Source organism: Sander vitreus, chromosome 19 (genome assembly GCF_031162955.1).
Source record: "Sander vitreus isolate 19-12246 chromosome 19, sanVit1, whole genome shotgun sequence".
Taxonomy (NCBI): Eukaryota; Metazoa; Chordata; class Actinopteri; order Perciformes; family Percidae; genus Sander; species Sander vitreus.
This window is the reverse complement of record NC_135873.1, coordinates 3,909,304-3,932,137: the sequence shown is the minus strand read 5'-3', so window position 1 is coordinate 3,932,137 and position 22,834 is coordinate 3,909,304. Positions and strand designations below refer to the sequence as shown.

The 22,834-nt window shown below is 40.2% G+C and overlaps 1 protein-coding gene and 1 long non-coding RNA gene across 3 annotated transcripts; both read right to left on the bottom strand.

The window, feature by feature from the left end:
- Positions 1 to 225: 225 nt before the first annotated feature.
- Positions 226 to 5,784, bottom strand: LOC144534195 (uncharacterized). Of its 2 annotated transcripts, XR_013503517.1 has the most exons (6): positions 5,712 to 5,784; positions 4,069 to 4,105; positions 3,866 to 3,904; positions 2,922 to 2,978; positions 2,408 to 2,525; positions 226 to 2,240 (listed from the first exon to the last, which is right to left on the bottom strand). It is a non-coding gene; the product is annotated as an uncharacterized LOC144534195 (long non-coding RNA). The 2 variants fall into 2 exon arrangements; XR_013503516.1 differs by having other exon boundaries at positions 226 to 2,525.
- Positions 5,785 to 7,392: 1,608 nt separating this feature from the next.
- supt16h (SPT16 homolog, facilitates chromatin remodeling subunit) lies at positions 7,393 to 22,664 on the bottom strand. Its single transcript, XM_078275914.1, has 24 exons — positions 22,256 to 22,664; positions 21,094 to 21,186; positions 20,549 to 20,719; positions 20,227 to 20,379; positions 19,970 to 20,116; positions 19,207 to 19,358; positions 18,260 to 18,432; positions 17,725 to 17,815; positions 17,569 to 17,642; positions 17,296 to 17,408; positions 16,646 to 16,711; positions 16,442 to 16,540; positions 15,970 to 16,085; positions 13,712 to 13,865; positions 13,486 to 13,613; positions 12,916 to 13,178; positions 12,676 to 12,794; positions 11,509 to 11,747; positions 11,340 to 11,415; positions 10,732 to 10,901; positions 10,434 to 10,563; positions 9,592 to 9,718; positions 9,277 to 9,351; positions 7,393 to 8,228 (listed from the first exon to the last, which is right to left on the bottom strand). The coding sequence occupies exons 1-24, from the start codon at positions 22,319 to 22,321 to the stop codon at positions 8,107 to 8,109; spliced, it is 3,117 nt and encodes a 1,038-aa protein (XP_078132040.1). The 5' UTR covers positions 22,322 to 22,664; the 3' UTR covers positions 7,393 to 8,106.
- Positions 22,665 to 22,834: the final 170 nt, after the last annotated feature.

Genomic DNA, 22,834 nt, shown 5'->3' with positions numbered 1-22,834 from the left:
TGAAAATATGACTATGAAGTTTCCAACCAAGCCGTCTCACTGTAACTGTGGTTTAAAAAACTTCTTCTAAAAAAACATGAAAAATGATTCCCAGAGACTTATGCCTGGGGGGAATTCAGGCATCGTGGGCCACCAGGCTTGCAATACAAACCCAGTTTATTTTCAATCTGTCAATATAGAAACACAAAAAGTCACGTGTTTATTTGATTTGATGCAAAATCTGTTTATTCTTTTAATCATAATACAAATGATCATAAAATGTCTCCAACAAAACATATTGTATCATATTAAAGAAGCATCCTAAATCTCGTGTCTTCAGTGATCAACATTTCAAATAAACAGTTTGAAATAAACAAATTATACATAAACGACTTATTTCATGTGGTTATTGTGTCTAAATAGGTGAATGTTCGGTCTGTTTTTAAATTGATGCTGTATATATTGAAATAATTGTATTAATTATAATGAAAACTGAAAAGGAACACTGGATATTGACACCTAGTTTGACATTCAAAGCTGTTTCTTTTAAATCTTACAATGTGTTATGGTTTTGAAACATGTCAATATTTTTTTATTGGCAAAAATGTAACTGTAATTGTATTTCAGAGCTGATTTAATCATTTTAATGTTACTATTTTTTTCAAATCTCTTAAATTGTTGTATAACAATCCATTAGACGTAGGTGTCAAACAGTTTAAACACTTTCAAGTTGAGTAGATAGGATTGTTTTTTAGCTGGATGTCTTTCAAATTGACTTTCCTGCTTGGAGGCTCACATTTGGTTTATCTATTTGATTAAGCAAATTGTATGTCAAATTAATTTGAAGCAAATTAATGGGCGGGCACTTTCACATGTTCAACCAACACACATCGGCTCACAAAGCAGTGTGTGTGTGTGTGTGTGTGTGTGTGTGTGTGTGTGTGTGTGTGTGTGTGTGTGTGTGTGTGTGTGTGTGTGTGTGCACTTTTTTAAAGCAGTTTATTAATTTAGCCACATTTTGGTGAAACTAAACAAGCCGAGCATAGACAGCAGAGAAGTGGCTTTCACCAGCTGTATGATGATCTGTGAAGGTTTCAATGACAAACAGAAAAAAAAAAAGTTTAGGGTAAACATGAATGTGGTGAAAACCTGCAAAAGAAGAGCAATAAAATGTCTCAGTGTTTTACGGCAAGGAGGAATTTTGTCTCCTATTTTATTTAATGTTTATATGGATGAATTATCAGTTAAATCAGCTAAATAGGTTAAAAACTGGCTGTCTTGTGGGCAACACTATTGTTAATCATCTTATGTATGCAGACGACCTGGTCCTGATCTGTCCATATAGTGCTGGGCTGCAGCAGATGCTGAAGGTGTGCTCTCAATATGGCCTTGATTATGACATAAAGTATAACCCTAAAAAAAGCCACATAATGATAGTTAGAAGCGATGAGGACAGGAAATCTACTTTTCCGACCTTTTATTTGTCAGATAGTCCTCTTGCTGTGTGTGAGGAAATTAAATACTTAGGTCATGTCATATCCGATGACTGGACGGATGACAAAGACCTTTACCGGCAGCGCTGTAAGATTTATTCTCAAGTTAACGTGCTCATAAGGAGGTTTTCTATAGTTAACGTGCTCATAAGGAGGTTTTCTATGTGCTCTGACTCTGTGAAGTTATCACTATTTAGAACCTATATCACACCGCTTTACACTGCTCAATTGTGGTCTAACTATAGAAAAAGAGTATGCATAGGATCAAGGTAACATACAATGATGCAATGAGGCTGCTTCTTCGTGTCCCTAGGTGGCATAGTGCCACTCTTAAGACAACTGATGTTTAGTTTTATGTGTCGCATGGACAAGTCAGAGAACCACATAATTGAAGCCCTAGTCAGCCCTCTGAAAAGCTGCTATAGATACACTTCTAGGTTAAGACGGCATTGGTGTAATAGCCTGTATATCCTATAGGCTAATATGCAATTTTTTATGTATTTTTGTATCTCCTTTTTATACTATTTATACTGTATGATGTGTTATATGGACCTGTGTCTGTAATAAAGCTTTATTATTAATTGGAAAAAGGCAACAAAAAAAAACAACCATTTAGGGAATTTAGGACTTAAACCTCGAAAAAGTGTACCAACATGGAATGTTGAAGAAAAAAGGCAGCTGCTGTTATCAGAGCTAATCTTCCCTCAGTTCCATTTTAGGGATAAAAGCCTCAGTCAGGGTTTGACTTTTTTACCTCTCTACATGCATCTGTTGGTAAAAGACACAGCAGGTGAATCAGGGTAGAGATGCAAAATGAGTAATACATAATGCTAAAATGAATCTGTAATGCATCTCTGAGGTGTATAGGCTTTGTCAATATACCATTTACAGTATGAGGTCAGATGTATTACATGTATTTTGTTTGGGATCGTTACCGCTCTCTGTTGGTTGTTGCTCTGCCTTTAAGGTCCTCCAGAGAAGCTTGATGTCAGTAAAACTCTGCAAGTTAAGAGCTGCCTTAAACTAAAAACCCACAGAGAAGAAGCTGTGGTTCTGTGAGTAAAAAGAAATGATAAAGTTATTTCAAAGCAGCCCAAACACTGCTGCTTACTGTCCCTGCTGTAAGACTTTATGTCTTACAGCAAAGAATAGCTGGATACAGAAAATACAGAAAGATAGCTGTTGTCGCTTGGCAGATAAGATTTTACATAGAAAATATATTGGGGGCTTATAAAATACAAAATGTTGCTAACATAATGCATCAGTAATTGTATGGCTCAGTGTGCCTTCATAATGAATACTTGTATTGATTAATCTACATTTTGCTGATCTGTTAATTTACTTAAGTAATCTTTCACTAGTGTTGGAATGTTAAGAATGACAGGAGGGGGATGTGTGGCAGTAAACTAACCCTAACTCAGGTTTCAGGGATCATACAGCACCGTATACCTGGGATGATGGTGGTGGGTTCAGGGGTCAGTGGAGTCGGGATCACTTCAGTTATGTCTGTTAGAAAAGAAAAGACATGGAGAGAGGGGTCAGTCAATTGGAGAAAAAAAAGCATTTAAAAAAAAATCATTTGTATTTTTTTCTTTTGGGTGAATTGATTTTGTGATTTAGGGGAAAGGAAGTTTGAGGTTTTCTAAATGGCGCCTCCCTCTGGTATATGTGTGTGTTTCAAGATATTTAGTTTTGTCTCTTAACCAGTGATAGCAAGTTACTAAGTACATTTACTTAAGTATGCACCTAAATACAATTTTGAGGTACTACTTGAGTGCTTCCACTTTATACTTCTACAATTTAGAGGAAAACGTTCTCCTATTTACTCCGCTATATTTATTTGACAGCTTTAGTTACTTGTTACTTTTTACGTGCAGATAAATAGGATACGCTTATAAAATGTAATACATTGTTAAAGTCAGTGGTTTCCAACACTTACGAAGGAAAGAAGATATAATTTAGAGCTAACAACTTGATAAGCAATTATATATTTTAGTCATTTTTTCAAGCATTTTTTTTTTTGGTATAGGCTAAGTAATTAAGTCAATTGAGAACAACTTCTCATTCGCAACGACGACCTGTCACATTCACACAGTTACACATTCATACCTGGAAGCTGCCCGGTACAACCACAGTCTGATCTGCTGGCCACTGAGCAGCTCCCCTGGAGCGGTCGGGGTTAAGGGCCTTGCTCAAGGGCACCTCAGTGGTGGTAATGAGGGAGGGACAAGCGCTGCTGATTTTAGTTAGATAGCAGTCCGAAAATTCAATGATTCTGATTAGTTATTAACCTATTAATCAATAAATAGTTGCAGTCATTCCCTGTTTTATATAATTGTTAAGTGAATATCTTTTAGTAAGTACTAAACAGATGTTAATACATAATTTCTTACCTGCCTGGTGTGTGACCACCGCAATAATAAAAACTGTCCCTGTGAAATAGAAGATACAATCCACTGTCAGAATAAAAAAACACATGGGCAAGATTTCAAATTAATTGGTTTTTGAACAAATAATCAAAGTGTTTTGATTAAATCCAAAAAAATGTTTACTACTTTACTATTTTGATCAAAGTTGATGAAAGATGAGTACAAACCAAAGAGAAGCAGTTTCTTCCAACCTCCCTCCATGACCTGAAATGTTTCCACAAATAAATAACAAATACAAATACAGAAAAGGTGATGGTACTGCTGTAAAGGTGGTCTAACCTCCTCTGTTTGCGTCTTCACAAAACGTACTCATGCATTCTCTTCCCAGTCGCTGAGTTTGGATACTAAATGGTTCATGACCACAAGTAAGTGGTTGTGTGTTTTTGTTAGTGGGCGTCCAGAGGTTTGCAGTCCTGACAATGGGTGTGCTCTTGTATCTTTGTAAGGACCAATGTGAGTCTTGCATCTTGAGAATAAGGACATTTTTGGGCAGTGCCCACTCCTTCAAAGGTTTTAGGGTTGAGAATAGTATTTTATTCAGGTGAGGTTTAAGGTTAGAGTTAGGCATCTACAGTAGACACTGTAGTGCCCACACTGTTTAGCACATAGGTAGGTTGACCTTCTAATCAAATCAAACTAAATGCATTTTTATCTCTTCACCAGAGCTCTTTTGACCAGCAACCAGAGTTAAAACCTTTACAACATGAATTAAAGTGTTGAGTGAAAATATGTTCTTAAAGCTGTTCAGATGAGACCCAAAAAAAAGCAATCCAGTTTATCATTCATTTACCCTCTCTTACCCTCTTAAGTTGTATGATGTATTTCAACATCAATATCATTTAGAATTGTAAGGGGTCATATGATGTAAATGATATGAAACTATCATAATGTTTTGTTGAGGGCTGTGACAATCAGCTGACACGTTATGAGAGGAAAGCTAGAGCTATATTATATTTAATGCTTTATTTGACCCATATTCAACCCTTCTGTCACAGTGTCAGTAAACATGATTCACTTCAGTTTTTAAACAGACTTTGACACAAAAACATGTACTGTAGTTTGGCAGAATGAAGATCAATACGCCTCTTATGTAGAGGACTTTCTTAGCCAGGACCTGTAACTTCCTAGAGTCACAGCTGGTCGCCTAGCAACGGCTCCTGGCCAAGAAATCAGGCACATAAACATCAACAAAACCACACATGGTTGTTCTTACTCAGCGGTTTTTGTACAAATTAAACAAACTAGATATAACACGTTAACGGAGTTTAAGTTACTGCTGGCAGGTGTCATTTGCTCTATCTAGACAGAGCCAGGCTAGCAGTTTGCACTACAGGTGGGAACGTTGCATCAATATCTAGGCTAACTCTGCAAAAAAGCAAATGAGAATATTTATTTTCCAAACTTTAAATGTCACTGTAACTTTTGTATTTCACATACAGAAAGACAAGGCAAATTGTAAAACTGAGCACAGTAGATAAAGATACAGAAGACATGAAGCCATAAGATGTCCTGAACTACAATAAAGTAATGTGCAGCATCTTATAAGGCCGCAACTAACAAGCAAGGAACAATCACTTTATCATTAAAAAAAATTCTAAACTCATGTCCATGATTAGGCTACAACCTCTGACAATGGATCACAAGTAGAAATTGTTATGGTCTGGGTGCTGTAAGAGCTCAAAAAGGTTATGAACCACTGGTCCTGCTCCTCCTCTAACTAAAAGGTCATTACTAACAGATGTTGTCCTGCTGGTTCTGTGAGTCAAAAAAAAGTGTAAACTATATCTTAAAGACACAAGCGATATATTACCGTGTGAGGAACACGAGGACAGACAGGATGCCCTTCATGTCTTGTCAGCTTTCTTCACACTTTTGTTTTCCTGCAACACAAATGTAAACATTTATCAGACACTAAACAGTGTATAAAAAGGGAACAAGTTTACATTTCTAAATCTCAGGTGTACAAGGACCCATGCAGTGGTGGTATGTGGGTCTGTTTACTCAAGTACAGTAATTAAGCACAATATTAGGCAATGTATTTGAAGATCCTTCTTCTTTACACTTGACTACATTTCAGAAGGAAACATTGTACTTTTTACTCCACTAGACTTAGACTGATATAGTTGCTTTGCAGATCAGATTTTTTCATATAAAATCCACAACTAACCATAAAATATGATGCATTATTAGAGTGGACAACTAAAATATATTAAGTATTTAAAACGTAAAAGTACAATGCTACTTAAACATGTACTGTTATGCATCAGTAGTATTAATACTGTTTTTCTGCATTGTGAGTACTTTTACAAGTACATTATGATGATACTTCTGCACTTTTCCTCAAGATTTTAAAAGTATAACATTTACATGCAAGTATTTTTACATTATGTATTGCTACATTTACCAAAATAATAAATCCTAAAATGTCACTTGTTTAAATGTCCAAAAATCACAGGTCTTTCCAAGCTGTACTGTATACTACAATTTATTATTCCACCCTCTATCACTTCTCCACACTATTCTTTATTTGCTGTTATGAAGTCTCTTGAATTAGATGGAGTAATTTAAATACGTATGCTAAGAATACTTTGCAGAGAGATACAAATGTTTAAATAATCACATTCAAACATAAGGGACAGAGAATGACATTTTGTTACAATTAAACTAAAGCAAAATAGTACATAAAGGCCACTTGCCTGTAGTAGAAGGTCTCAGGACCTTCTCACCAGACGACTTTCTTTTCCTTAGAACATGCTTTCTCTGTTCTAAAGCAGAACAGGTTTTGGTTGTAAGGTAAAAGCAGCCGGGGGGGGGGATTCATAAAGCCACAAGTCACCTAACACTCAACTTTGTTGGTCAAGATGAGTTAAAACTGAAAGCTTGCCTCCACTCAAATGTTTTAGTTCATCCATAAAATCTAAAATAAATGTTTCCACTTAGCCGAGTTGCTATTTATCACTCCAGATTGTTTTGGTGCGAGTTGCCCAGTGTTGGGAGATAACAGCAGTAGAGATGTCTGCCGTCTCTTGAATAGAATGGAACTAGAGGGGCACTCTGTAAAAACAGCAATGTTTCTTTTTAGAAGTCATGGTTCCTCAAGATAAACCACAGACCTGATTGTGAGCAGTTTCATGTAGGAACCATTTTCTACACCCAATAACCGCATCAGTGCAGAGAAGGAAGCGTCCTAGTCAACATTGTCCTCACACGCATTTTCAGCGAGGGAAAAAAAATGTCTACATCTGTGTCGACAAAAAGAGCCGCCGAAATCTTAGCACCACAGTGTGCTGCGCCGCACATCAAACCAGTCGTTTTGGTTGAGCTACATTACTGTCAAGGCGGGTTTGAAACATTTAGGCTACTGTAACAATATACCCAAAAATAAAGTTTCTGAACATGCAGACAGAAGTATGTTACAGATTCTAGAAGAAAAACAGAACGTTCAAAACAAACTACAGTTCCTTTTAATTTTATTACAAAAACAAAACAGATTTTTAGAATGAACAGTACAACAACAAATCTACTGAGAATAAACAAAAAAGGGGAACAGAGAGAAGTGAGTGGGAGATGGTGTGTATGTGTGCATAAGTTTACAAACCCCGTTTAAAAAAAGAAATGATCAGAAAATGTATCTGCCCCCCTCAAAGACGTTCAATCATATTACTACAATTTAACAAACACTGAAGAAAACATGAGGGAAAACATAGACAAGGAGGTGGAGAAGAGAGTTTCTCAGTTTATATATAAAAACACTTGGCAGAGGATATGTCAAGCCTGTTCTTTTATTATCCATAAGAAGGAACGTGTCTTTTTAAACAGAAAATAAACAATGCTCGCAATAAAAACCCATTTCAACACACATGCACACACACAGACACACAAACATGAAACCCTGATGGATGGATGGAGATGGGAGGTGGAAACAAGAGAATGAGAAAGGAATGAAGAGGGGAAAAAGAAAATAAAACTAATGTGTGTGAGAGACTGTCATGCTGGTTCTTTCTTACCATTTCAACATGACACTTCACTGACCAACACGAAAATAAGGGGCGTCTACGTCTATATACACATCGTGTGTCTGAGTGTGTGTGTGTTTTTTGTTAAGTGTTTGAGTCAAAAGAGCAAGTTGGGGAAGGAAGGGTCGAGGGTCAACTAGGTTTGGCAGTGTGTATGTGTGTGCGTGCGTGTGTGTGTGCAAGGGACATTTAGGACCGTCGCTTCTTCTTGCTGGGAACGCTGCTGGAGGCTGATGGCCGGACCTTTCTCTTCTTGCTGCTGTTGTTGATGGCAGAGGTGTCCTCGTCCTCATAGTGGCTCTCTTTGTCAGCTAAAAAACAAATTAAATAGTTAACATTTTAACAAAGAAAATTCAAGGTTGTGGTATGAGGACACTACTACCACTTTCCCACTGACCAAAAAAATATAAATGGGAAAGGTTACAATCAGCATTCACTCCCAGGATCAATGACTGCAGTAGGCAGGGGTATTTCTTGGCTCCAGCTACCATCAGCAGTGATGAAAACAGGGCACCCAGGTAGATACCCAATTTCTTGCCCTGTGAGATGCAGTGATGCACGTCGGCTCCGTCTCCGCCCAAGCAGTGTGTGCGTGTGTGTGTGTGGTGGAGCTAGTGAGAGTGACTGTGAATGCAAAGCAATCGTCTGAGCAGACAATACTTTATTTTTATTAGCAAAGATATCAAGTGAACGTACAGCAGAGTTTGCAGTTTTGTGCACTGTATCGGAAGGCTGTAGCAAGAAAACCAGTTCACACCCGTTTCTGGCGTGTTTGGGACGTCGAATGTGACCCACCAGAAAAAATAAAAATAGAACAGTGTTTTTCCTTTTTACTCATCGAGTGTTTGGTGTACGGGGAACACAAGCATGTGAATTAGCTCAACCATCTCTCTCAGGCCCCATTTACATGGTACCAGCATTCTTACATGCTCCCAATATAATAGTTAGCATTTTTTATATCAACCCGAGAAAATTAGGTTTGTAAATCATAAACCTCTTCATGTTTGTTGATTATAGTCAGTCCTAAAACCAGTTTATCTGCGCGCTGAAACTGGACTGGTGTGGTGCAGCAGATCGTTTGACATGCGACACACATCTGACATTTTTGTAACTTAGGAACTCCTTTTTTATATTCTTTACATAACTACTTTCATCACTTTTCATTTGAACAACGGTGCGACACTTTGAACGCCCGTCGAAGAAAAGGTTGTCTGAAAGTGTGCATCATTACCCCGTCCCATTAAGGCTATTACATTAAAATGTTCATGTTTGAAAGACCATAAAACAAATAACGCAGTGAAGTTGCAGTGATATTTAAACATGAATTAATCAACAATAAAATGTCTCCTAGATACAAACCTCTCCTGGCTTCTTCCTCCAGCTCATCCCAGTCTTTCCCGCTCTCCTCCTCGCTGCCAACCGACGCGCTGTAATCTACAAACACACAGCAGACAATAAAACTAATGAAATAATTGCACTTTTAAATTCACTTATGTACATTGTGTTGGGAAGGTTTCTACCAGCATTGTTTTAACTCCATTTTCATTTGAACGAAGACCTGTCACTATGAACCGCCCTGTAGTAAATCCATCCCAAAAGTACAACGGTTTCAGCTAGGATTTAGGTTGTGTGTCCATCACAGGTGTCGCAAAAAAAGATAACTAAAAATCGTACTAGAGTCCTCCGTCTCCGAGCTGTAGTCCTCATCACTGTCTTCCTCTTCCTCCTCCTCTTCACTTGCAGACGGGTTGAACGTTTCATCCTCCATTTCGGACTCCGAATCTTCCTCTGCACCACTTCCCTGAAACCACAACAAGACACAGTAAGAGGGATACAATCACAAAAAAAATACACAAGTGGATACACATGTAGAAATTGACTTTAAAGTGCTCATATTATGCTCATTTCATAATTGTATTTAGAGGTTATATCACAATAGGTTTACATGGTTTAATTTTCAAAAAACACCATATATTTGTTATAGCTCCTCTTTTCACCCTGTGTGTTGAGCTCTCTATTTTAGCTACAGAGTGACGCATCTCACTTCTGTACCATCTTTGTTGAGAGTCACATGCGCAGTAGCTAGATAAGCACTGCTAGCCAGTCAGAAGCAGAGTATGAGGGCGTGCCACGCTAGCAGCTAGGCGAGCATTATAATGTGTTACAAAGTGACGCTCGTTTGTCACGGAAGTAAAGGCTGGACTACAACAGAGCTGTTTGGAGCGGTTTGTGAACAGTGTTTTCTGTTGGAGATGGTAAGTCCCTTTGGGGTGGACTTTGGGCTTTTTCACTTTGTAACGTGTACATAAAGATATATAACACAATTAAGGAATGGGGAAAAAGCCAAAAAGCATACTATGAGCACTTTAAAAAGGAAAGAAAGAAAAATGTTAACGGGAACATCAAGAGGAAAAACTGGTACGCGCCATTACTTTCTGCATAGGAAATTGATAATTACCCAAAACTTTGTGCCATTTGTTTCCACAGCATTTTTTGGTCCACTGTGCTGAACGTACCTCGCTCTCTGGGTCCAAGAAAGACCAGCCACCCTGCTCGAAGAAGCCCTCGGGATCATCCACGATGGTCTTCATGATCTTGGTCCAGTTCAGAGACTGGACTCCCTCTGTGTACTTGATATCACACGAGCTGAGAGAGCGAGAGACAGAGAGAACATGTTAATAAACAGAAACCCGAGCAGCCTGTGCGACGTTCTGGCTGGATTTGTAAAGAAGCAGTCGATAATTACATGTCACTGAAGACTTTCAATCCAAATAACATACTGTTTATTGCCTTTGTCGATTTTGGAAAACATACTTGAGCCACTCCTTGATGGGGTCGAGGGAGTTGACCGGCACGGCGTTGATCATGGTGACCTTCTTGCTGTAGTCCTTGTAGACGATGACCACGTCAAAGTTCTTCAGGTGGAACTGCACGCGCTCAAAGTGCACCAGCTCCACCTCGTCCAGAGTCACCACAAACGGCGGCTAGATACAGACGGCAAAGAGAAATGTTTTGGGATAGCTGCAAAAATGTTGAACATAAAAGACAAATCAATTAAAAAAAACAAAACAAAAAAAAAAACACACAACATTTCATATTTCTTAAACCCCCAGATGATCATAAAAAGATCAAACTTTATTGAAGATCTATACACTTTTTAAGATTAATTTTTGTGCATTTTAGGCCTTTATTTCCTCAGGACAGATGAAGACATGAAAGGTGAGAGAGGGGGGGGAATGGCATGCAGCAAAGGGCCGCAGGTCGGCGTCGAACCCACAGCCTCTGCGTCAAGCAGTAAACCTCTATATGTGCGCCTGCTCTACCAACTGAGCTAACCCGGCCACACCACTTTGAAAGTTAATGAGGTAAATCATGTGTATCAATACGAGGAGGTTTGATACAAAGTGTGCCCACTCGCTCACCCATTCAGTGGTATTGACAAGGGAACCGGACGTGGGTTGTAGCAGACAGGTACTCCTGTAGGGGGCGCCCTGGAACCTAAAAACAAAGAGCCCAATCAGTCACCTTGCCCCAATTTCTCTTATTTACAGCCATGTCGCTCATGAAGCACAGTCGATCCAATTTACTCACCCGAGGTCTCTGAAGGGCACCTCAAACTCCAGCTGCTCTTTAGTCAGCGTCTCCACCTTCTCGATGAAGTTCTTGAAGGCCGACTTGAGCTTGTGCCTCATCTCCCGCTCCATCTGCTCGGCGTACAGGTCGTCTCGGTCGTGCATGTGTTGGTGTTTGCCCAAGTCCGTGGTGATCTCCCCGACTTCCGTGTAGAACTGGACGTCTGTGTGGCGTCTCTTACCGAACATGATGGCGTTCTGGAGGAGAAGTGTGATGGGACAAAACCAAACGTTAACAATCCAAAAAGTTGTACTTGTTCCATTTTGGAAGAACTTATAGATTGGGGCTGCACCATATGAGAAAAAAAATAGATACGTTAACGTTGTTGAATATCGCCATAACTAATAAACAAACTGCTTGCTGAAATTAAAACTAAAAAAGGAAATCATTTCAAACATTTTATTGAACAAATTGAACATTAAAGTGAACATAAAAAGGCAACACTAAAAAAGAAAAAAAGAATGACAGTCACATTTTAAAAAGGTGCAGTTGGCGTTGTGTCGCAGCCTTTCGCCATGCGTTTATTGTGCCAGTTGATATTGCGATGGCGATTAAAAAAAAAAAAATAATAATCATAATAAAAGATCTATTGCGCAGCCCTAACAGATCATTTGAACTTGGTGAACCCTGCGGAAACCATGTATTTGGAGTGGCTGTGTCCTTGGGCAAGACACTGAACCCTGAATTGCGTCTGATGCCGCGCCATCATAGCGTGAATGTTCATCTGACGAGCAGGTGGCACCTTGTACGGCAGCCTCGGCCACAGTGTATAAATTAGGGCTGCACGATATGAGGAAAATATGTGACATGCGATTCATTGCATGCAACATTGTTCAATATCGCAATAACGATATTACTCGCGATATATATAAACAAGTATTAAAGTGTACTCTGTTCAGCATTTCTAACATTGTTTTACTGAACAAACAGAACATTGAATTAAACATGAAAGGCACTACTAAAAAAAGAATGACAGCTCAATGTTAAAGTGCAGTTTTCTACTGATATTTTCTTTCAACTAAAAAACACAGAGAGAGAGAGAGAGAGAGACAGAGAGAGAGAGACAGAGACAGAGAGAGAGAGAGATTCCATCTCACATGGAATATTTATATACACACACATTACCTTGAGGTGGAAGTGTAGTACAATGATCATCTCGCCGTCACACGGCTGGAAGATGGCGTGTTTAATGTTGTTGTAAAGAATGTCCACTTTGTCGCCGCGGACCGACGTGAAACGAAAACCTGCGCGAGGAGAGGGTTTTATTTTTATTTATTTTTTTAAATGAAAACAGTATGGAGCTTGAGGCATCACATTGTTAGAACTTTACCAGACTCCCATTTATCCCAGTAAGAGCTTTCTCACCATTAGTATGGGCCTCCAGTGAGCCCTGCATTCTCTTCTGTGCGATGTTGGGTCTAATGTAGAGGTCTTTGAGCTTGGGGTTGCTGCGGTTAAGGTTGATGACCAGCGAGTCCTGCTTGACGATGCCCTCCTTCTCCTTCTCTTCGGCCTCTCGCGTCTTGTAGCGCTTCTGTACCTCCTTGATGATGCGGAAAGCGTTCTGCAGGTTGGTGGAGGGCACCGACGTGTCGCCAGGAGCTTTGAGGTTGGACGCTCGGTACGTGCTGAATGGAAACACAAAGAAAGGCAGTTCAAGTAGTTGTGAATGGTACGAAGGGGAGATGAAAATGCTTTTTAAGTCAAGTTTAAATCTTCTCAATAATTTAAAACTGGATTTCAGTCCTGTGCCGTCATCAGTTAAACGCCAAACAAACAATATCTGACGCCAAGTTAAAGACGCAACCTTTGTTGAGACAAAATTTCGAAAACATTCAGTCTCTCTACATCCATCTAGTTGCCAATTCATCAAACTCGACTTTAAAAATTCTGAAAATATTCTTCCATCATTATGCATACAGTTGATAGACTCACATTTCTTTAACAAACGTGGCGTCAGGGTTGGGGAAGATATTTCCCTCCTGTCGTCCTAGAGAGCTGCCGGGGACGAAGAAGTTGATCCTCAGGTAGGTGTAGTCTCCTTCTACAGACATGCTGATGTTCTGCACAGGCAAGAAAAGTCAAAACCATCAGTCAATATGACAGACTATCGGGGAATTTAAAAAAAGCTGGTGGACAGTTGAGGATAACCACAGTGTACCTTGATGGTGGCGATGTGGAATGGTGTGGCGATACCAAAGACGGGCATGACGACGGTCTCGTACTTCTTGTCAATGAAGATCTTCATTTCTCTGATGTCCTTTTCTCTGGGCATCTGAGAGACGTTCTTGTAGGACACGTTGGATTTTCTGGCCCTGGCGAGGAAAAAAAAAAAAAAGAGTGGAACTCAATTAATGACCAGAAACGTCATTACATGTGGGAATCCTTGGGTCTATATTACCTACTGCTGTATTTGGGCATCTTTTAAGAAATATTTGAGCACTTGCAATTACAGAAATACTGATCAAGTCCAGGCTACTTATCGGTGGCGGTGTAAACACATTAAAATGATTCACATATCTTTTACTGTGAACCTTTTTATTAATGTACAACCCAAGAAAATCCCACAATTCTACCTCTAAGCAAACTACAACTTTGCATCCCCCACACTTCAAGGTTTATTTATTCAGTGTCAATGTGGAACACTACAAGTACTGCCCCCCCGTCATTTCCTTAACTATCCAGCTGACATACGACACACACGCATACAACTTAAAAATACAAAAAAAACCACACATCTTAAAATTGCAAATAACTAATCAAGAAGGTTGTAAATGACTATTTAAAAAAAATATATATAATAATAATACTACACATTACATAGAACTAGAAGGGCACTCGGAGAGCGGAGACCTCCGCCAAGACCACACCCTATCTCGCAATGTTAAGAAAAGTGAAAAACGATTTGTCTCCAACCTGTGATTAGGATCCACTCCAGAATTTTAGGGATGGGCAAGGTGTAATCGATTCCTCGCCATTATGAGGAACTCGAGGGATTAATGGAGTGTATAGTCCATGCAGATGAACGGCACCAGTTGCATTATATGCATCTGATACAGTATATTGTTGTGCATCGTTATTGATGCTGCCGTGCTCTTTAAGCTGAATTCTAAAAATAGATTTCCCTCCACAAGGAATCAATTCCCCCCCGAGTAATTCATGCAATATTCTGGGAAAACATTGCTCATGCCCATCCATACAAAACTGAATGGGTTGTTCCTTGGCCCATTCTACACCCTTCCACCAAGTTTCATGAAAAATCTGTCCAGTTGTTCACCATAACACCGCTGACAAACCGAAAACAAACTAATCAAAATAAATAGGAAAATAGTACACACACTATGTAAAGTTTGAATATATTGAACGAAAGTCCGAATATATTGAACGAAAGTTTGAATATATTGAACGAAAGTTTGAATATATTGAACGAAAGTCCCAATAATATAGAGTAGGGTTACAGACAGAAATGTCTGTAGAGTTGTTTTTTTCTTCTGGAAACTGGGGTATAAGGCGTACAAAATGACTGACTTGTAAGTATTTGCACGCACGCCTTTCGTTCAATATATTCAGACTTTTATTCAACATAGTCAAACTTCACATATATATTAATTTCCTAAATGGCATCTCTCGCTCTCATTCTCATGTAGTTCTAATAGCTGACAAGAATGAGCATCTATGTTTGAAAGGATGAATGTCACTTCTTCCTTACACCGAAATTCCACCAACTGTGGAACGGATCGGCTCCGCTGCGTGTCGGCTCCGCTGCGTGTCGGCTCCGCTGCGTGTCGGCTCCGCTGCGTGTCGGCTCCGTGCTCTGCTGTCCTTCAATACCCACCAGGTCCGGATTAGTTGCGTAACGGCTGCGGCCATGACTGACAGCTGTAGTCACGAGGACCCACGAGTTCTCGCGAATTCACGTAGAATAGAAGTTTCCATTCCGACTTCAGGCCCGTCTCCGCCCATTATGATGTTTTCAAGGTGTAGTGCAGGGAAATATGATCCGCCGTGAGCAAGGTGTATTTTATTTTGAAAATTAACCGGATGTTTTATTTTGTTTCTGTGCTTGACTTCCTGTCCCACACAATCTGAATTGTGCTGCATTGCTGCGGACCTCTCTGGCGTCCGGCAAAAATAGAAGCTCTGCGTATCCGCTCCAGAGGGGTGCGGACCGCCGGAGCTGGGACAAAGTCAGGACACAGCCGTTCCGCAGTCAGTGGAAATACACACAGACTTTAATGGAAACCTAATGACTCCGCCGCCGTTCCGGAGCAGATCCGCAGACGTTACGCAGTTGGTGGAAATTACCCGTTAGCGTAGGGTTACAGACAGAAATAGGTCTGTAGAGTTTGTCCCCCCCCTTCCTGGAAACTGGGGTATAAAAGCGTACAAAATGACTGACTTTTAAGTATTTGCACTCACTTCTGAATCTGCTGCTCTCCTTTCTGCTCCGTCAGACGACGCTTGGCTTCTTCGTTCAAATGATTGGCCAACTCCTTCTGGTGGGCCCGCCTCTTCTCCTCCGCCGTCATCTCATTCTGAGTTTGAAAAACAAACAAATGAGTGATCACACAGAAACACCAGAGACCATGGGGGGGGGGGGAGAAATGACACATGCAGAATGCAGACATGTGTTACACGGCTTTGGATGGTCAGGAACCACACACACAAACAAGTCACTCAAAACAAAAAAAAAAGTATGATAACTTTCTCTCATAAGTAAGTGGATTTTTCAGCTGATGAGATTTTAGACAAAAACATTGAATACTTACCTTCCCAAGTAGCTGGTAGAGTACAAAAACATTCACACACTTAGTTATTACTGATCGGTCAAGGTGTCAAATAAACACTGATCACCAGTCACATATTTACCCACGCAAACATCCACACTTACTCTGGTTCTGTCTGCGAGCAGGGCGGCACTCCGAGCTCCCTTCCCGAGCAGCTCCTCGGCATCGTCCCCGTCTTCCTCCTCATCCTCCTCGTCGTCATTCTGAGTACCACAAAAACGGGAAAAATGTTTGCGGCTACGTGTCAAACTTTATTCCCATTTGTTTGTGCAGTTACCTGCAAAAAGTTAAGACAGAAAGACACGTACCTTCAAGAAGATTCCCACATTTTTTATCTTTTTCTTGACTGGTGTGAGTATCGTGGCAGCGTCTTCCTGTTACAGAAACATAAAAAAGGGGGTAATAAATATGTAGCATAACTAGTAGGGCTGCACAATAGTTTTTTAATCGCCATTGCGATATCAACTGGTGCAATAAACACATCGTGAAAGGCTGCAACATATTGCGAAACTTAGATTTTTTTTTGTGCTAGTTGAAAGAAAAGAAAAAAATCTGCAGAAAACTGAAAACTCACTTTATTTATTTGATCAGTAAAAGAATGCTGGAAACGATTTCTTTGGACTCGTTTTAAATTCAAGCAATGTGTTGTATTTTAGCAGAATACTGAAAGGCAGAACTGAGTACACTTTAACAGGTTTTTTATCGCAATATTCAACGTTATCGCAGATTTTCTTCAAATCATGCAACCTTAATAACTAGGTGCTTAGACTTTTAACTGTTGCACTCGTTTATAATGTTGAGGTCAACTTTTTTATTTATTTTTTTAGGTGTCAATCATACCATTAGGTTTCGAATGGTTATTTATGCACATAAATGAAGACCTCTGAACAGCTCGAACTAAAGGAGAAGTTGCATTCAAGTGTCTTTGTGGCTTCTCAGCAGGGTAAGTGCATCTTACCTCATTGATCTGTATTGTGTCGCCGATAAACAAGGCGTACTTTTTCTGCTCGTCCTTCTTAGCCTCTTTATTCACGAGGTCAGCGAAACCCAAACTGATACTCAGGACCATGCCTGGAGGAGACACACACAAGCTTTGGTTAACAATTATCTATTTAATACATGCATTTATGAGTCGTTATTCTACAAATTTTCATTTATTTTTCTTAGTGTATTTCGACCCGTTTCAAGAGGTTTGAGAACAATAGACATATTGAATGTGCTGAACGCTCACCTTTTTTCAGTTTGTACTGGTTTTTAGAGTTCAAAACCAACGAGCCTTCTCTGAACTCAATTCCCATTGCAAAGCTACAAAGAACAACAAATGAAGAGAAGAGTCAAATGTGTAAATGCAAGTGAATAAAAGAACATGGCACTTGTGTGCATTTACCCGAGGTTTTTGGTCAGCTTTGCGACGAGTTCCGACTTCTCTTTCTTCATGTACTCCAGAACGGCGTTGTAGGCGTCGCAGATTTTTACACCTGTGGCAAAAGTAAAGGCTTATAAAACAGCAATACACACAAATATGCACAACATTGCCCTTTTTTCCTTTATTTGGCCACAGTTCCCACAATGCTTTATTCTAGAGCTACAAGTCGATTTATGTTCTACGACTAAACAAATCAGCATCATTTCTGATTACTCATTTTTCAAGCAAAAAACAAAAACATTTGCTGTTTCAAGCTTCTAAAGTGTGAAGATGTGATGCTTTTCTTTGATGTATAATGAATTCATCTTTGACTTTTGCATTGTTGTTTGAATAAAAAAACATTTTGAATAAAACATCTTTGGGCTCCTAGACGTTGTGATGGGTATTTTTCGCTACGATTATGTAATGACTTAAGAATATTCAGCAGAATAATGGACAATTAATTAAAATATTTGTACCTAAAGCTTCCACACTCTCAGCATGCTCCTGAACCCACCGTGTTTGAGCTCTTTGAGCAGCTCCTCTTCCACCTGCAGCAGGAAGTTGTAGTTGTCCTGCATCTCCTGAGGGGGGTCCACCATGAGGGTGCGCACCAGGTTGGAGCAGTACGACTTGTAGCGGATCCCCATGGCACACGTGATGGCACCGAAGTGCATGTGGTTCTTGTCACTGGAACAGGAAAAAAGGTGTCCGTTAAAATGATGACCAGGGTTTGCTCTTCTCTCTCTCTGTCCTTTTCCATTACGTTTAATCGGAAAGAAACAAGCAATATGAAGATATCTCCTTGGAGATTGTGATGAGCATTTTTCACTATTTTATGACATTTAATAGACCAAACAATTGGTCAAGAAAATATTCAGCAGAATCATGGACAATAATAAGAAAGTTCAGTTAAAGTTAAAAAAGTACTTCCCCCCCACAGGCTGAACAGAAGAAGTCCCGTTTCTATGAAATTACCAACAGCTTCAAAGATAAGATACTTTGCCAATTTTCAACCAGGTTTGTATCATAACAATGTGGGTAGTATGTGTAAATGAGCTATGGTCAACTTCCCTCTATACTCGCCAGCGCCCAGATTTCTATGCTCATTTGACAGCTTTTCGTTGGCTTGAGGACTTTTGATTGAACTACAGATTGTACTTCTGCATATGGACACAAAGCATATAGAAGCAGTTCGAGAGAGAGTCTCTCTCAATACAGACGTGCTCGCATTATGTCACCCACCGGCGGGATGTTGTAGGTTTTCTACCTCAGGAGCAAAAGTGAATGCCACAGCCCATTTTCTCCACGTTCTCTGGTCACGTAGCACCAATTTTAAAAGTATTTGCATCCTTCTACTGCGTAGACAGACTCATTTTATGAGAAGGCCATCTTGGCAGCAGTGAATTTTTTTTAAACCACAAAAGCATGTCACCGTGCCTCTGCTAAGGTGAGGTGGGTTACCTGACGACGCTGAACTTGAGGCTGTAGTTCCCTCCGCTCTGAATGATAGGAGGATAACACATCTCCACTGTGGAAGGATCTGCACCGCCCAGGTACTTCTTCTCCTCGATGGCCTTCTCCACCGACTCTGCCAGCTTACTGTGACGCACTTTCTGTTGGGGGGGGGGAAGAGAAATATATGACTTTGGAAATGGGGAATATATGACTTTGGAGCCAATTATTAAAAAGGTCCTATGACATGCTGCTTTTATCTAGGCCTTAGTAGTCCCCTAATACTGTATCTGAAGTCTCTTTCCCGAAATTCATGTCCCCGTTTTAAACAACCTTCGTGGACATTCAAGTATAGATTGCAGAGATTATGAGGTGCACCTGAATGCACCATGAAGTCCCTGTCGGCTCCCTCACAATCGAGTTTTAATCCTAGATCGTGCAAGCGAGGTTATTATAAAAAAAATAATAAAAAACCCGGTGGACAGAAATATAATTCACCCATGACAAAACAAAGTAACTAGACATACAGAAACGAGGCATCCGTCAAAACCTGCTCATACTTTCTTCCCCAGCAGCACAACTGTGTCGTTAGCTGGCGGCAAATGTACACAACATGACTTTTTCCTGGTAAAATAACATCAAAACACCAAACGCATATAATTCTGCAGGGTTTGCCGTACGTAGTCGGTCCACCGTTTAGCGATAGTCACACAAACATGCATTACCGCAACCTTCTGCACCACAACATTAATCCACTGTTCCTTCTCCTCACCTCATCTGCATCAACGATCTCCATGACGCGCTCTTTGAAGAACTTTGAGTAAACCTCGCTGGTGATGGCCGCGGCCTTCTTCATCAGGCCCAGCTCTCCGTCTTCCTTCACCGCCATTGTGTATGCGACCACGGCACTGATGTCTACCTGCAGGCAGGAAGAAATGTTAAAAAAAGGGAGGCGTTGACCAAGACAAAGATAAAAAAAATAAATTAAAAAAAATGTAACTTCAAGTGCCGTTTTGGATTGCGTTTTACCTTCTCCAGCCCCTCAGCGGTGATTGTGTCGTTCCAGCTCTTCATGTACTCTCCAGGGAATTTGTCCTTGCTGAAGACTCCCACCACCTTGCCCTCTTTGCTGCCTCTGATTGCCTCGATCATCTTGTCAAAGTTGGCCTTGTTGCTTTCATTCTGCGAGACACCAACAAATAGCAATGAAGAATCCGATTCACTCAGATGAGGTCCTACATAAAATAGTTCACTAAAAATCACACCCTCATATCTTCATATCGTGTGTAGATCATTGTACAAAGAAGGTGTGTGTATTCAGCCATTACCGCCGTGTCTTTACACAGGTTACCTTTTCTCTGGTGAGCAGGGTGATGGGCGGGACCCCGTTGGCGTTCTCGTTGCCTTTAGTTACAGCCACCTGTTTGAGGAAATCCACCTTCTTCTTGCTGGCGAGGAAGATGATTTTGGTGTCGCAAAACACCATGATGGTGTCTGTCAACTCATAGCCAAATAGCCATGTCTGAGGAAAAAATGATTAATTTGGGGCATTTGAATCAAAACATGTACACGAAAACAAATGTACAGTGAGTAATTAACCTGTACAACCTTTAAAATGCATGTGTAGTTCTATTTAGCTTTAGCTACAGTGAAACTTGACAATAATTTATGGTCATACAGCAAAATTGTGAGAAAAAGCACAAATAAGTCCCCACACAGCTTCCACAAATTGTTAGCTAGATAACAATGTAGTTATAATGCATGCAAAATAAATGTATTGTGCATAGAACATAAAGTGACTGTGGGAAACTGACTTTAAAGATCATATCATGCAGCGCCAGGCATCTACATCCCGAGTGACCTAATCATGCTGCTATGGCTGGGGTATGCCCTTACCTGTATGGCTGTGGATTTGGCGTACACAATTTCCTCGTCCACTCCGACAGACACCACAATGGCATCGACTTTACCAAACTCATCTTCTCCTTTCTGGGAAACAAAGATTGATATAAGCACACATCATTTACTGTTTGTTATGCATGAAAACAAATTTCAAAACCATACTGTCCCACAGTAATGCACTCTGGTAGACAAAGAGTGCTAGTTTCAGTTGTTGCATGAATAACCCTGGTGAATGAAGCCAGCTAGCTAGTTGCGTTAGCATCACTGAAAAGTAGATTTGTAACACTCAGGGCAACATCAGCACCTGATGCTGCATTACCTGGCAGCACATAGGATGGCCGCAAACCTTACACAGCTGCTTTAAAAAATGAAATGCCAGTTAATGCACGTAAAGCTTCTTTTAAATGAGCTATTTATCAGACTGCATGATTGGGCTGCAATATCAAGTGACAACTCACCAAGAAACCTTAAGTTACAACTTCTAAACATGAGTTTAATACGTTTTAAAGTACCCACAATGTTACGAAAAGTAATTATCTAACAAACTACGTTAGATAAAGTCATTTCCAGAAGCTGCAGGAATCCTGCACGTTACAGGGATGCTGGCGTTATTCTGATGCTAATTAGCCAGCTAACATTAGCATATTGCAAACGTTACAAATACAAGCCAACAGTGAGGTTTAACAGTTTGGCAGCCAAATGTCAAGCACACCTCGATGGTGAATGGTTTCTGTGATCACTTTAATGCGATTTAGTCGTCATATTAGCCCACACTGGTTCACTACACATTTAGCTGCTCGGCTAGTAAGTTAGCTTGGTGGCAAACGTGGTGAATGGGGTGATAAGTGTGCTAACATAAGTTAGCTCGCCTGTTTAGTCTAACACAAGACCAAGAAACATCTTCCAAACATGCCCAGTTGGAGAGGAGTTTCAGGGCGTATAAAGCAAGTCAAATAGTGCAGACTGAGGCCTAGTTGTCGGCGCTGGGTGCAGGCAGGGAAACAGCACCGCTCTCGCCGAAAACAGTCAACTCGCTCGGGAGAAAAACGCGGCTAACTTAGCGGTCGGTATCTTCCAAGAGCCCACTTTCTCCTCGTAACATGAACTACAGTAGAGGATTTAACTCAAATACACGCTTATAATCGCCCAATGTTACCTTCCAATTGCCGTATAATCTCTTGATCCGGCGGTAGTACGCTTCCTTGTCCAGGTTTACCGCCATGGTGAGTCCTCTGGTGCAAACTCCAGCTCCCGGCTTCGCTTCTTAGCAGGCCAGATGATGATGATCAGTGTCAACTAACAATAACGCACTCTTTCCACGCCTGCTGAGATCCACGCACCACTACGATATGCTGCTTTTCTTATAATGTCACCACAGAGGCACTTTCCACTGAGGAATAATGTAAAAACAAACCACGCAAAAAAAAAAAAATCTTAATAAGCAATTACTAGGTTAAAATATGATAAATTATTAAAATATAATGTAATTTGGCTTATCGCCACAACCACCCACACACCAATCTGTTATAATTAAGTCCTCAGTTTCTTCCCCCCCTCCTCCTTTTCCTTCCTCTTGTGCTTCTTTTTCCTCTCCCTCCCCCTCCGAGTCTTAACATATCAGCTTTTATAATAAACAAACGTTATTTAAAACCATAAAGACGCTTAACACAACCTTTTTGCTTGATTCCAACAACAAAAAGAGAAAAAAACAGAGGTCTAAATGCTTGGTGCAATC